Here is a 16,635-nt window from a genome sequence, read left to right as displayed (position 1 = left end):
TCCAGTTTGGTTTCTGCTTTTGTAACAGCAGCAAAATTGCCCCGGCCAAAGTAACAAATTATAATCTCTGTGACTGTGACCGGGGTGCACTATCCTTCTTAACCTTGCCACAGCATTTGACACAGTTAACCATTCCATCCTTCTCCAACACCTCTCCTTCATTATCCTCCTTCTTGAGACTCGAGCCTTCTGTGCATCCACCCTGCTTCGCACCACCTCTGGTCTACTCTTTGGAACTCCTTCCCTAAGCCCCTCCACTTCTCCATCTCTCCCTCCACCTTTAAAAGCCTCCTCAAAACTTAGCTCTTCAACAAAGCTGTTGGTCACTCCTCCGAATCTTTCTCTTCTTGGGGTTACCTGTTTTCCTTTTGCCTATTTGTGAAGTACCTTAGAACATTTCTTTATGTTAATGACGCTATTCAAATGCAAGTTTTTTTTGTTGAACTGAGGGGGTTGGAGAGGAGATCAAGAGTGCCAGGTTGAACAGGGAGGTGAAAAAAGATTGCTAACTTGAATGCAGGAGAAGAATAGTGCCAGGTTGAATCCAGAAGGGAGAGGGAGAGGTGTGCTAGAATGAACTAGGACGGTTGGAGGAGGAGAGAGTCTCTGTGTGAAAGGGTGAGGAGTTGGATAAGCTGCCTCTGTGAACTGGGCCCTGTTTCGGATAGAGTACAATTGTGTCCTTGGGTAGGGGGAGTTGGATGTGAACACTGAGGTAACTTTTGGGTACATAAGAAAGAACATAAGAAATAGGAGCAGGAGTAGGCCATTCGGCCCTTCGAGCCTGCTCCGCCATTCAATGAGATCATGGCTGATCTTCTGCCTCAACTCCATTCACCGGCCCTATCGCCATATCCCTTGATGCCCTTACTAGCCAGAAATCTATCGACTTCTGTTTTGAATATACCCAATGACTGAGCCTCCACAGCCCTCTGGGATAGAGAATTCCAAAGATTCACCACCCTCAGTGTGAAAAAACTTCTCATCTCAGTCCTGAATGGCCTACCCTTTATCCTGAGGCTGTGGCCCCTGGCTCTAGACTCCCCAGCCAAGGGAAACATTCTCCCAGCATCCATCCTATCAAGCCCTGTAATAATTTTGTATCGTTCAATGAGATCCCCTCTCATTCTTCTGAATTCAAGAGAATACAGGCCTAGTTTACTCAATCTCTTCTCATACGACAGTCCCGCCATCCCAGTAATCAATCTCGTGAACCTTTGTTGCACTCCCTCTATGGCAAGTATATCCTTCCTTAGGTAAGGAGACCAAAATTGTACACCGTACTCCAGGTGTGGTCTCACCAAGGCCCTATATAATTGGAGTAAGACTTTACTCCTGTACTCAAATCCTCTTGTAATGAAGGCCAGCATACCATTTGCCTTCCTAATGGCTTGCTGCACCTGCACATTCACTTTCAGTGACTCATGTACAAGGACACCCAGGTCCCTTTGAGCATCTGCATTCCCCAATCTTTCACCATTTAGGAAATACTCTGCCTTTCTGTTTTTTCTACCAAAGTGGATAACTTCACATTTATCCACATTATAATCCATCTGCCATGTTCTCACCCCTCACTGAGCCTGTCGAGATCCCCTTGAAGCCTCTTCACATCCTCTTCGCAACTGACACTGCCACCTAGCTTTGTATCATCAGCAAATTTGGAAATGTTACATTTAGTCCCCTCATCCAAATCATTGATATAGATTGTGAATAGCTGGGACCCAAGCACCGATCCTTGTGGAACCCCACTAGTCACAGCCTGCCATCCTGAAAAAGACCCGTTGATCCCTACTCTTTGTTTTCTGTCTGTAAACCAATTCTCAATCCATGTTAGTATATTACCCCCAATTCCATGTGGCCTAATTTTGTTCACCAACTTCTTGTGTGGGACCTTATCGAAGGTCTTCTGAAAATCCAAATACACCACACCAACCGGTTCCCCTTTGTCTACTCCACTAGTTACATCCTCAAAGAACTCCAATAGGTTTGTCAAACAGGACTTCCCTTTAATAAATCCATGTTGAGTCTGCCCAATCTTACTGTTAGTTTCTAAGTGCCCAGTTATTGCATCCTTTATAATAGATTCCAGCATTTTCCCAACTACTGATGTGAGGCTAACAGGTCTGTAGTTCCCCATTTTCTCTCTCCCTCCTTTCTTAAATAGCGGGGTTACATTTGCTATCCTCCAATCTGCAGGAACCGTTCCAGAATCTATAGAATTTTGGAAGATGACAACCAATGCGTCCACTATCCCAATGGCCACCTCTTTCAAAACCCTAGGATATAGGTCATCCGGTCCTTGAGATTCATCGACTTTTAGTCCCATTAATTTTGCTAGTACTTTTTTTACTAATAATAATTTCTTTAAGTTCCTCATTCTCACCACACCCTTGGTTTTCTCATATTTCTGGGAGGTTTATGTGTCTTCCTCCGTGAAGTCAGAAACAAAGTATTTATTTAATTTCTCCCCATTTCCTCATTGCCCATTATAAATTCTCCCGTGTCTGACTGTAAAGGCCCTACATTTACCTTTGCCAGCCTTTTCCTTTTCACAAACCTATAGAAGCTTTTACAATCCGTTTTTATATTTTTCGCTAGTAAGTGATGGTCTGGTTGGTCTTCTGAAAATGTAAATGTCACTTGCTTTTGTTCCCCTTTTTATGTTAAAAATCAATCAATTATGAATTAGAAAAGTGCTGAAAATCATTTTTAATGTAAAAAGTCTACATTTTCCAGAGGAGTAGGCCCTCAGACCATCCTAAAAGTGCACCAACAATTTTGTCCCTTCAACATTTATGTACTTATCTATTTTTTCCTCCAATAAAAGTGATACATTTTGGGCATACTTACAGGCTTAAATTACAAAGCCCATGGCCTATAGATTCGGCCACGCAGTGCCCGTTTTTCAGGTGCTAAATGGCCGTCTAAGCCTCCAACATGGCGGGCAGGTAGCGCATGCACATTACAAGACAGAATTGCACCATCTGCCAAATTAGTAAAGGTCAAAAAATTGGCATGTAGCGCGCACGCCTGAAGCAGGCATTAAGCTCTTTGCATTACAAATAAGGGGCTAACACCTGTTTGAGGCCCCCGCTGCAAGATTCATTTGCCCTGAGGCAATTGGTGCCACCTGCACTCAGGTCAACATGCGACCTAATAGGCGGTCCTTAAAGAGACTGCCTGTTAAGCTGCAACCAAAAGGCAAGATTTTGAAATATACTTACTTGAATGTGGAGCCAGGAGGAGTAGGAGTACTTCTGCCGACCCCACATTCAAAGAACGCGGACTGCTACTGACCAGCACTTCCCCCACTCCCTCCCGCCCCTCCCCATCACTGCCACTACCTTCCCCAGGCCACCGCTACCTCCCAGCCTGATTACCCCCCTGCACGACCCGATTAACCGCCCCCCCCCCCCCCGATCCGACCCGGCCACTCACCTTCCCAGTCGCCACTCTCCCTGGTCCTCTTTAATCACTTACCTGAGGGCCACTGCTAGCATCTAAGTGGCTCGATCTTCTGTCCTGCTTTGCCAGCGAGCTGCCTGTCACTGCCAATAATGAGGCCCAAGGCCCATGTGTCTACTTGTTACTACTAGGTCCATTCTTAATGTTGTCAGTCTTTTGGGGGACCTTCAGCTATTTTGAAGATGCTGGTCAGCTTTTGATAGCTTTCTCGGTTGCCATTTTTTGTGATACGCAGGGCCTCAAAGATCTTGTTTGTTGTAACAGTGTTTTGAGTTGAGACTGTTTCTCTAATCCTTCTCATAATATTCCTAAGTTATGTACATTCTACAATTAAAGTAAATACATCCAAAATGAATGCAACCTAAATCATTTAAAAGAAATGAAAGCTGCTCACTGGTTAAATGCACTGTCCCAAGTGGTATGATGTCATACAGATCAGGAAGTTCTGTGCTGAGATTTTAAATCTCAGCTGAGTAGCAGGAGGGGTGCTACAATAATCCTCAGTCTCCATAGACTAGGCAGGGCAAAAATCAGCTAGGGTTCCCATGAAAAATGTAACAGGATTGGGCTCAGCTGTCATGTCCCATGCAGTTAAATACAGGAAACTTTGTGATATCCGGCACCGACGGGACCGAGCTGTTGCCGTTCCCTCAAAACTGCCGGACACACCAGCGTTAATGTTGAAGCATACGGAGCTTTTCATCTCCGTATCTGACAACAAACACTGTTGCGTAGCAACAGCTTCTAAATAGTCGGCCCGTACCTTGGAAGTGTCTCTCTGAAGCTGTTGCTAAGCTACAGAGACTTTGCAGTGCCTGACTGTTGGAAAAAAAAGCCACGAGAAGAAAAAAAAACGAACAAAACGGCTCCTGATTTTTGCCGGTGGCTCGAGCTTGCCGGACATTTAGCCTCCGGATAACACAAAGTTTCCTGTAGCTTCTTGATTGCAGTCACTGGCCATGCTGCACGGAGAAGGCCCAATACACTGCAGCTCCGTCATTGCCATTAATGTGTAGTCTCTGCATATTTTACTTTGGTAAATAAATTGTTTTGAGGAGGGAGAAAAATGCTTTTCAAATAATCTGAACTCTACTATATTGAAAATGCCAGATTTCTCCAATTTTGTCATTTTAATCATCAGAAAACTTTTATTTTATTAAAGAACTGTTATGATCTGGAATGCACTACCTAAAAGGCTGGGGAAAGCAGATTTAATAGTAACTTTCAAAAGGGAATTGGATACATGCTTGAAAAGGAAAAGTTTACAGGGCTACGGGGAAAGAGCGGGGGTGTGGGACTAATTAGTCAGCTCTTTCAAAGAGCTAGCACAGGCACAATGGGCCAAGCGGCCTGCTTCCGTACTGTATGATTCTAGGAAAAGGACAAATTCACATCCAAAACACAACTGGGATGTGGCACTGACTGCAGTACAACTACAGAAACTCTTTGGCTGCTGACGAGTAGCTATTGAGAATCTTCCCTATGGTCTCAATTAATAACACTCAAAAAAACACAAAATGCACAGAGTAGCGAAGTTTCTCTTATGGCTCTGATAATTTAAATAGTCTGCCCATGTCATGATCTAGACTAACGGAACCTTTATCATGAATTTAGTGATCACTATCAAAATCAGACTGCTGTTGTGTTGACAGGGTGAGATGAAGTAAGGTGGGAGGAGGCTTGTGTGGAGCATAAACACCTCCATAGACCTGTTGGGCCGAATGGCCTGTTTCTGTGCTGTAAAATTCTATGTAATTCTATTCTCTTTCAGCAAGGGTCACTGAGTTCAGAAACAGAACTCTCCCAGTACTTTTCCCATGATGTTCCCAGCCAGTCCTCACTCTCAGACACGATGGTAACAGCTTCCAGTGATGAAGAACACCTGCGGCAGAAGAGCGCAAACAACTCCTTGGATGATGGTGTTGTTCCCCCTCTGAATCCAGGTTTGATTCATACTAAAAGGGTTTGCTTCTTAATGGTGCCGAAATAGATTCAGATAATGAGGATCCAGCTTCAAAGTGACATACTGTATCTACTGTGTATCTCATGAGTATGAAAAATATTAACCTGGAAATTACCATTCGAGATATTAGTGGATGAACACTTAACATACTCATGTGCCATTCCTGCGTCCTCTATTTTAATGGAGGCACTATCCCACTAAAAGTAGACGGGTTAACACCCCCATTAAAATAGTGAACAAAGAATGTCAATGTTAAAGGTTCCTCTGCAAATATCGCCAATGGTACTTCCCAGGTTATTGTGAATAGATCAAGGGGATTATAGCAGAAAGCTATTGCTTTACTCCTCAGCTGAAAAAGAACTGCTACGTGTTAAAGCAATAAAACCAGAAAATGCTGGAAATACTCAGCAGCTCTGACAACATCTGAAAGGGGAAAAAATAGCTTAATGTTTTGGGTAGGACCCATCATCAGAACTTTAAGTGATTGACCAAGATAAAGATCTTGAAATTGCTATGTGGGATACTAGCGTATGAACGTTTAATGCATTTATCTGAAATTCCTCTGCTTTTAGTATTAGCTCCTTTAAAATAAATGATTTGGCTTCTCTGTTAAAATATTAACTCATCAATGGCTGGTATTCTGCGCAGTAATTTCAAGGTCAAAGGGGGCAGTTTTGAGCGTGTTGACCAGTCCTCCCCGGCCCACAAATATATCAAATTTACCTTTTCTTTTTGAACCTATTGGCTCACTCTCCAACTATTTTCAAACTAGGACCCCAATTTGCACATTGAAATGGGCCTACATCCTGAAACAGTCAGGTCCTTCTGGTTGCCAGCAGGAGGCCCCTTTCAAAATGGCACGGCCCCAATTTGAGGCCCGTAAATGCCAGGGAATACAAGTTAAAATTGACCCCACAGTGTTTGGCCAGCCCTACAAAGAGGCTTGTTTTCAGCCTGACCGTTCCCATTCTGAGGAAGGACCCCACTGAAATGCTAATCAGTTTTTTCTTTTATATGTTAAATGACCTCATATGAAAAGTACTGGGAGGGTTCCACTTCTAAACTCAGTGACCCTTTCTGAAAGAGAATAACAGTTTGATCATGACTGCTGTGTATTTCCAGCATTTTACATTTCATGGTTTTTCTTTTTATCTCTCCTGTTCAAATAAAATTGGTTAATCATTTTCCTAATTTTATATTTAGCTTTAAGAGAGCTGAAACGTTGTGGGAATGTAGTTTGTAGAACAGAAAAGAATGTAAGAAAAAGGAAGAGGTAGAAAAATGCCACTTGGACTAATTCATGAGAAAAAATATGAGTATATGGGTAATGGTCATGATGCTATTATTAGAAGGTGTGGGAAAAAGCAAGGAAATGGGATTAGAGCAGGTGGGGCCAATTTTCCAGACTTTTGCCCCAGAGAAAGCCTATTTCCCAGCCACAAAGGCCATGAAAAAGAGAGGAAAGACCTGTTACCCCAAGATTTGTGGGGCTTCCATCGAAGAGTGGAACAGGGCCAGCACCCACAAAGGCCCAGGCCCAGCCTGTCAATATTAATAAAGCAGCCTCCTGTCATTACAGCCCTGGAGTTGCACCAAGAAGCTGGCAGTGAAGGTTGAACCACGGCCTATCTCAGACTGGAGGGTCTAAGGGGGGCCGGCAGTAATTCTTTCTTTATTTGTCTTCGTTTTTAAGAAAATAAATCGGCGGGTACTTTCAAATGAATGTAACAAAAAAAAATTACAAATGTGTTTTCAGTTCCTAAAGAAATTGCAGTGTCTAAGCCAGAGGTGGCCTCAGTCTTCCTCAGCAATGGGAAACCTGTTGTACCTATCAACAAGCATGTAGAAGTTGCTAGACAGGCCAGTCTGATTGGGAGTCCCAATTCAATCCGCAGCCCTCTTCTACGGCAGAGGAGGGTCATTTGCTATGATGACATCAGTGACGATGAGGACTCTGTGAAGCCTGAGGAAAATGTTCGGCTCAAACGGCCTCAAAGGGACGCTGCACAGAAGATAGCCGAGGAAGATTCAGGGATCGTTATAGCCACTTCTTCTGTCGAAGTGGACGATGAAAGCCAAGACGCTGAGTTGCTGAGGAATATCAGCAGCGATGGTGCCATGCCTCTGTATGGCAGCTCACTAGAGTCTGAGGACAGCTCAATGGAGCAAATGGTTGACTCGCCCTTCATGCCACTTAAATTCTTCGAATCTTCCAGCTCGACTGACACTAGTCACAGCAACCTTGGTGTGAAGGAGGGTCAGGTAGAGCCCAAGCGATCACCCAAACTTGAACACAAAGCTGTCACCAGAGTAAAGAGCATGATGAGCATCGAGTGCCCACCAAGCTTCCTGCGACAGAAGAACGAGGAGCATCATTCTCACTCCAGCAAGCCCATCGCAAGGCCACTGCCTCACAGCAAAAAGGCTGAAACCACAGACAACTTAGGACTGTGCTGTACAGAAACCATATATCTCTCACGTAAGGAGTCAGAGTCATTCGGATTGGATTTGGAAATCAAGGCTTCTCCCCTGCGAGTTCTGATAACAGGTTTACAACCAGGTGGAGCTGCCGAGAGAGTAAGTTTTAAAGTTCAAATATTTGATTCATTGTTTATAAAGTTTAACTTGATTAACCGCTTATCTGGAAATAATGCTCAAACCTTCTCTATCTGTGAACTTTGTAAATTAAAGTTACAAGAAGATGTTTGTCACCTTAGTTCATACTAAGAATAATGCAAATAACATGATTATTGAAGGACTGAATATATAGAACAGGCATTGCTTGCTGGAGAAATGTTCATTGTTTTATAATGTAGTTATACTTCACCCTCTGGTCTTACACCAGTCTGATTTTGAGAGTGGTGCAGGCTGGCAGCACCTAGTCAGTAACTTTTGTAATGTTGGTGAAGAGACAATCACCCTTTCAGCTCTTTACTAACATTACAGTTAAAGGTTAGAAAAATATTCTGCTCTAGTTGCAGTTAATGACATATCATGTACTTTATGCCTGGATTGATTTTTTTTTACTGGTGCAGTCCTGTTACTAGAAACAGTACACACAGGGTTAATTGTAGTTTTCTATGAGCCAGGCACTACATTTCACAGAAAATCACATCAGGGTGGTGGTCTCTGTAACAAAGGTGTTTTCATAGTTTATTGCTGGCTGAATGCGAAACATTCAGTTCCAATTATCACAGATAGATCAGATGGAGAAACAAACAGCACGAACATTGTCAAATATTGTCATTCCATTTAACATTGAAAGGTTTCAGTATACCTTCAAAGAAGTGGTCCCATGCCACTGTGATGCAGATCAAAGAATCAGCTCTAGCTTGGGTAGTGGATGTGATTTACAGACATGTCTGAGACCTTTGACATGGGAACAGGGTCAATGATTAGCTGTAGTCTTCTTTGAACATAAGAATTAGGAGCAGGAGTAGGCCATACGGCACTTCAAGCCTGCTCCGCCATTCAATAAGATCATGGCTCATCTTCGGCATCAACTCCAATTTCCTGCCCGATCCCCATACTCCTTGATTTCCCCCAGAGTTCAAAAATCTATCTCAGCCTTGAATATACTCAACGACTCAGCATCCATAGCCCCCTTTGGGTAGAGAATTCCAAAGATTCACAACCCTATGAGTGAAGAAATTCCTCCTCATCTCAGTCCTAAATGGTGACCCCTTATTCTGAGCCTACGTCCCCCAGTTCTAGACTCTCCAGCCCGGGGAAACAACCTCTCAGCATCTACCCCGTCAATCCCCCTCAGAATCTTATATGCTTCAATGAGATCACTTCTCAATCTTCTAAACACCAGAGAATATAGGTCTTGTCTACTCAATCACCCCTCACAGGACAACCCTCTCATCCCAGGGATCAATCTAGTGAACCTTCGTTGCACCGCCTCGAAGGCATGTATGTCCTTTCTCAGATAAAGAGCCCAAAACTGTGCACAGTACTCCAGGTGTGGTCTCACCAAAGCCCTGTACAATTGTAGTAAGACTTCCTTATTCTTGTACTCCAACCCCCTTGCAATAAAGGCCAACATGCCTTCCTAATTGGTTGCTGTACCTGCATGCTAACTTTCTGTGTTTCCTGTATGAGGACACCTAAATATCTCTGAACACCAACATTTAATAGTTTTTCACCAGTTAAAAAATATTCTGTTTTTCTATTCTTCCTACCAAAGTGAATAACCTCACATTTCCCCACATTATACTCCATCTGCCACCTTATTGCCCACTCACTTAACCTGTCTAAATCTCTCTGCAGGCTCTTTGTATCCTCCTCACAGTTTTCCCACCTAGCTTTGTATCGTCAGCAAACTTGGATACATTCCAATCAGTCCCTGATGTGCCAAATAACGGCCTCAATCCGTGAGGTTAAAGCTTAAAACTAAAGGCTTTTATTAAGTAAGAACATGGCATCAAGTTAACATAGGGCAACCATCATTCATCACTGAACCAGCCCTTATGAGTAAGACCCAGCCCTTATAAGTAAGACTCACACCAATCAGGAGGATCCAGAGGGGCGGGGCTAGGGAGGAGCATTAGTGGTTACACCGGTAGAACATTCCAGACATTAACAAGTACAACAACAACAACAATACAAATGCCAGAACACAGTTATTTCATCACATTCACCCCCTGCTATAGATTCAGTCTGTCAGGAGGTCTGATAATCCTCTGGGAACGACGTAACTCTTGCTGAGGCTCCTCCCGGAGTACTAACTCCGGTTCATTCGAATTCCCAGAATCATCAGTATTTTCCACACTGAGGGTTTGTGTCTCTGAAGGTCCAATACCACGATTGAAAACTCTACTCTCAGAGTTGAACTCTTTGAGCTCCAGCAGGTGCAAGATCTTTAATAGAGTCCGTATCCTCTCGCCCATCCGGATATTGAATATACGCATACTGGGGATTAGCATGGAGGAGTTGTACTTCCTCCACCAGTGGATCAGTCTTGTGACCTCTCACATGTCTGCGCAACAACACAGGGCCCGTGGTTGTCAACCATGTGGGTAACAATACTCCATTAGTAGCTTTTCTTGGAATACTAAACATCCTTTCATGAGGGATGGCATTCGTCGCTCTACACAAAAGAGACCTTATGGAATGCAGCACGTCTGGCAGGACACCCTGCCAGCAAGAGGTCGGCAGGCCTCGCAACTTCAGAGACAGTACGATAGCTTTCCACACTGTCGCATTTTCTTTCTCGACCTGCCCATTACCACGAGGGTTATAGCTGGTAGTTCTACTCATTGCAATCCCTTTCGATAGCAAAAACTGTCGCAATTCTTCGCTCATAAAGGAAGAACCCCGATCACTATGTATATAGTTAGGCATGCCAAACAAGGAAAACAGTTGGCAGAGGCATTTAATTACAACAGCACTAGTCACATCCGGACAGGGGATAACAAAAGGGAACCGAGAGTACTCGTCTATAATATTAAGAAAATAGACATTACGGTCGCTCGATGGAAGGGGACCTTTAAAATCGAGACTCAAACGCTCAAATGGTCGAGTTACTTTAATAAGATGAGCTGGCTCGGACGGCTTATAGAAGCGAGGTTTGCATTCAGCACAAACATGACAGGTTCTGGTCATTGTCCGGATCTTCTCAATAGAGTAGGGTAGATTGTGGGACTTAATGAAGTGGTTCATTCTGGTAACCCCAGGGTGGCAGAGTGCGTCGTGGAGACTTTGAAGCTTATCTATACCTAGACTAGCACATACTCCTCGTGACAAAGCATCCGATGGCTCATTAAATACTCCAGGCCTGTACTGAATATCATAGTCATATGTTGACAGTTCTATTCGCCATCTTAAAATCTTATCATTTTTGATCTTGCCTCTCTGCTTAGTATTGAACATAAAGGCCACAGATCGCTGGTCAGTAATGAGCGTAAAACGTTGGCCAGCGAGATAATGTCTCCAATGCCTGACTGCTTCAATAATCGCCTGCGCCTCCTTTTCCACTGAAGAATGTCGAACTTCTGGTCCTTGCAATGTACGAGAGAAGAAAGCTACTGGTCTACCAGCTTGGTTAAGAGTTGCTGCCAACGCAAAATCAGATGCATCACTTTCCACTTGAAAAGGGATCTTCTCATCCACGGCACATACCACTGCCTTCTCAATGTCCCGTTTGATATTAAGGAAAGCCTCCTGAGCTTCCGCCGATAGTGGAAAAGACGTCGACTTACTAAGAGGTCAGACTTTATCTGAGTAGTTAGCCACCCACTGGGCATAGTACGAGAAGAATCCCAGACACCTTCGTAAAGCTTTTACAGTGTGAGGTAAAGGTAATTCTTTAAGCGGGCGTAATCTTTCAGGATCTGGCCCGATTACCCCATTCTCCACAACGCAACCAAGAATACACAAACGTGTAGTATTGAAGGTACACTTGTTTTCGTTGTAGGTCAGGTTTAACCTCTTTGCAGTCTCTAGGAACTTCGCGAGATTTTGATCATGCTCCCGTTGGTCGCGCCCACAGATAGTAACATTGTCCAGGTACGGGAATGTTGCTTCCAACACGTATTCATCCATCATACGATCCATCTCCCGTTGGAAGACGGATACCCCATTCGTCACTCCAAAGGGCACCCTAAGGAATTGGTACAGGCGCCCATTCGCTTCGAAGGCCATATAAGGTCGGTCTTCTATTTTAATGGGGAGCTGATGGTAGGCAGACTTTAAATCAATGGTGGAGAACACGCGGCACTGAGCTATCTGGTTCACCATCTCAGAAATACGAGGCAAAGGATAGGCGTCTAATTGGGTATACAAGTTTATAGTCTGGCTATAATCAACCACAAGTCTTTTCTTTTCATTAGTTTTAACCACCACCACCTGGGCACGCCACGGGCTATTACTGTGTTCGATGATTCCCTCCCGTTGAAGCCTTTCCTCTTTTATAAATTTTTTATCTTCTGAACTATACCGTCGACTCTTAGTCGCTATAAGTCTACAATTAGGAGCAAGGTTCACGAACAAAGAAGGCGGACTTATTTTTAAAGTAGAAAGGCCGCAGACTATGAGCGGAGGCTGGGATCCACCATACTTAAGGGTGACGCTCTCATGCTGACACTGGAAGTCCAAGCCTAAAACTAAGTTCACACACAACTGAGGTAATATGAGGAGTTTAAAATCCTTATACTCTGTATCCTTAACGGTCAATGTGACTTTACAATATCCAGTTACCTCCGAAGTAAGGGACTTGGACGCCATCACGATTTCACTTCGAGTAGGATACACCTTCAATGAACAGGAGTTAACAAGGTTGGGGTGTATAAAACTTTCAGTACTGCCACAGTCTATCAAACACCCAGTAGGACGACCATTAATCTTGATGTCCATCATAGATTTCGACAAGGAACACAGTATGATCTGGTCAACCGTAACCGAGGCTAGAGTAAAACGATAGGCGGCAGCAGAAAAGACATCGGGTACAGGATTACCCTTACACACTTTACTAAAATGTCCCTGTTTCTTACATTTAAAACAGGTAGCCTCTCTGGCTGGGCATCTTTGCCTGGGGTGTTTAGATTGGCCACAAAAATAACACTTAGACCCATGGGGTACAGCCGCAACAATAGGATTGAGTGGAGGCTCCATTGGTGTTATGGATGCCTCCATATTCGGAACACATGAGGCTGAGAAAGACGCGTGGGCTGATGCATACATTTCTAAATTCTTCTGGGCTACATCTAATGATCGGGCAGTAGCGACGACCGTTTTTAAAACTAACGAGTCATTCTCGAGAAGTCTCTGTCTAATATAATTAGATCGGAGGCCAGATATGAAAGAATCACGGATGGCCTCTTCCCGATACAATATGGCAGAGACAGTCTTGTAGTTGCAATCCTTAGCCAAAGCCTTAAGGCCCTGCAGGAAATCGTCCAGAGATTCCTCGGGTAATTGCCTGCGAATAGACAAAAGATACCTGGCGTATACTTCGTTAACTGACTTAAGGTACTGGGCCTTAAGGGCTGCGAGGGCCTCTTCATATGTAGTAATATCTTCAATTATCGAGTAAGTTTGATGACTTACCAAGTTGGTTAGAAGACCCAACTTGTTAACCGTCGAATCGACCGATGCGATGAAGTGTTCAAAACATCGAAGCCAATGCGTAAATTTCTTCGACGCGTCTGCCGAATGGGGATCGATATCCAGACGCTCTGGTTTCAAAAATTGATCCATCTTCCAAAAGTTGTTACTTAATAAAATTGATGTGCCAAATAACGGCCTGAATCCGTGAGGTTAAAGCTTAAAACTAAAGGCTTTTATTAAGTAAGAACATGGCATCAAGTTAACACAGGGCAACCATCATTCATCACTGAACCAGCCCTTATGAGTAAGACCCAGCTCTTATAAGTAAGACTCACACCAATCAGGAGGACCCAGAGGGGCGGGGCTAGGGAGGAGCATTAGTGGTTACACCGGTAGAACATTCCAGACATTAACAAGTACAACAACAACAACAATACAAATGCCAGAACACAGAGTTATTTCATCACAGTCCCTTCATCTAAGTCATTAATATAGATTGTAACTGGCTGAGGCCCAAGCATTGATCCTTGTAGCACCCCACTAGTTACAGCCTGCTAACCAGAAAATGACCCATTTATCCCTACTCTCTGTTTTCTGATAACCAATCCTCTATCCATGCTAATATATTACCCCCAACCCCATGAGCCCTTATCTTGCGTAGCAACCTTTTATGTGGCACCTTAACGAATGCCTTTTGGAAATCCAAATATACTACAAATTTGTTAAACATGATTTCCCTTTCATAAAACCATGTTGACTCTGCCTAATCATATTATGATTTTCAAAGTGCCTTGTTACCACTTCCTTAATAATGGATTCCAGCATTTTCCCAATGACTGATGTCAGGTTAACTGGCCTGTAGTTCCCTGTTTTCTCTCTCCCTCACTTCTTGAATAGCAGGGTTACATTAGCAACCTACCAATCCACTGGGACCGTTCTAGAATCTAGGGAAGTTTGGAAGATCACAACCAATGCATCCACTATCTCTGCAGCCACCTCATTTAGAACCCTAGGATGTAGGCTGTCAGGTCCAGGGGATTTGTCGGCCTTTAATCCCATTGGTTTCTCAAGTACTTTTTCTCTACTGATATTAATTATTTTAAGTTCCACACTTGGTTCCCCACTATTTTTGGTATGCTTTTTGTGTCTTCTACTGTGGAGACAGATACAAAATATTTGTTTAAAGTCTCTGCCATTTCCTTATTCCGCATTATAATTTCACCTGTTTCAGCCTCTAAGTGAGAATTAGGCTGAATATAAAAAGTTCAGAGGGGAAGTGCAAAAGAAAATAAAAGGGGCAAAGAGAGAGTATGAGAACAGATTGGCAGCTAACATAAAAGGGAATTCAAAAATCTTCTATAGGCATATAAATAATAAACGGGTAGTAAGAGGAGGGGTGGGGCCGATTAGGGACCAAAAAGGAAACCTATGCATGGAGGCAGAGGACATGACTGAGGTACTAAATGAGTACTTTGCATCTGTCTTTACCAAGGAAGAAGATGCTGCCAAAGTCATAGTGAAAGAGGAGGTAGTGGAGTTACTGGATGAGATAAAAATTGATAAAGAGGAGGTACTAGAAAGGCTGTCTGAACGTAAAGTTGATAAGTCACCAGGATCGGATGGGATGCATCCTAGGATGCTGAGGGAGGTTAAGGAGGACATCGTGGAGATACTCGTTATAATCTTCCAATCGTTCTTCGATACGGGGGTGGTGCCGGAGGACTGGAGAATTGCAAATGTTACACCCTTGTTCAAAAAAGGGTGTAAGGATAAACCCAGCAACTACAAGCCAGTCAGTTTAACCTTGGTAGTGGGGAAGCTTTTGGAAACGATAATCAAGGACAAAGTTAACAGTCACTTGGACAAGTGTGGATTAATTAAGGAAAGCCAGCACGGATTTGTTAAAGGCAAATCGTGTTTAACTAACTTGATCGAGTTTTTTGATGAGGTAACAGAGAGGTTTGATGAAGACAATACGGTTGACGTGGTGTATATGGACTTCCAAAAGGCGTTTGATAAAGTGCCACATAATAGGCTTACCAGTAAAGTTGAAGCCCATGGAATAAAAGGGACAGTGGCAGCATGGATATGAAATTGGCTAAGTGACAGGAAACAGAGAGCAGTGTTGTTTTTCAGACTGGAGGAAGGTAGACAGTAGTGCTCCCCAGGGGTCGGTACTAGGACCACTGCATTTCTTGATATTTATTAATGACTTGGACTTGGGAGTACAGGGTACAATTTCAAAATTTGCAGGTGACATTAAACTTGGAGTTATAGTGAACAGTGAGGAGGATAGTGATAGACTTCAAGAAGACATATATAGGCTGGTGAAATGGGTGGACCCGTGGCAGATGAAATTTAATGCAGAAAAGTGCAAAGTGATACATTTTGGTAGGAAGAACGAGGAGAGGCAATATAAACTAAAGGGTACAATTCTAAAGGGGTTACATGAACAGAGAGACCTGGGGTTATATGTGCACAAGTCGTTGAAGGTGGCAGGGCAGGTTGAGAAAGCGGTTAAAAAAGCATACGGGATTCTGGGCTTCATAAATAGAGGGATAGAGAACAAAAGCAAGGAAATTATGATGAAATAACAACAGAAAATGCTGGAAACACTCAGCAGGCCAGGCAGCATTAATGGAGAGAGAAACAGAGTTAACGTCAGAAGGGTCACAGACATTTCTCCACAGATGCTGCCTGGCCTGCTGAGTGTTTCCAGCATTTTCTGTTGTTATTTCAGATTTCCAGCATCCGCAGTATTTTGCTATTGTATTGTGTGTGAAGTTATGTTGAACCTTTATAAAACACTGGTTTGGCCTCAACTGGAGTATTGTGTCCAATTCTGGGCACCACACTTTAGGAAGGACGTGAAGGCCTTGGAGAGGGTGCAGAAAGATTTACGAAAATGATTCCAGGGATGAGGAATATAATAGCAAAATACTGCGGATGCTGGAAATCTGAAACAACAACAGAAAATGCTGGAAATACTCAGCAGGCCAGGCAGCATCCGTGGAGAGAGAAACAGAGTTAACGTTTCAGGTCTGGGACCCTTCATCAGAACTGGAAAAAGCTGGAGATGTAACAGATATTAAGCAGGTGTAGAGACGGGGTGGGGGGGTGGAGTTAGGAGGGGAGGAAGGAATTGAAAGAACATCCTG

The 16,635-nt window shown here is 43.5% G+C and overlaps 1 protein-coding gene across 7 annotated transcripts in view; it reads left to right on the top strand.

Annotated features, from left to right (window-relative positions):
* The window catches only part of pdzd2 (PDZ domain containing 2), a 569,380-nt gene that overhangs the window by 481,766 nt on the left and 70,979 nt on the right, over nucleotides 1-16,635 (top strand). For all 7 annotated transcript variants that reach the window (XM_085973666.1, XM_085973663.1, XM_085973669.1 and 4 more), the window contains 2 exons: nucleotides 5,237-5,408; nucleotides 7,185-8,005. In XM_085973666.1, coding sequence (XP_085829792.1) covers nucleotides 5,237-5,408; nucleotides 7,185-8,005 — 993 coding nt within the window. The remainder of the gene's footprint in view (nucleotides 1-5,236; nucleotides 5,409-7,184; nucleotides 8,006-16,635) is intronic.

The sequence above is a fragment of the Somniosus microcephalus genome, chromosome 2, assembly GCF_052327205.1.
Source record: "Somniosus microcephalus isolate GS21.2 chromosome 2, FLI_Smic_1.0, whole genome shotgun sequence".
In the NCBI taxonomy this organism is placed as follows: Eukaryota; Metazoa; Chordata; class Chondrichthyes; order Squaliformes; family Somniosidae; genus Somniosus; species Somniosus microcephalus.
The sequence above is the reverse complement of the archived record's forward strand: the minus strand, read 5'-3'. Positions and strand labels throughout refer to the sequence as shown.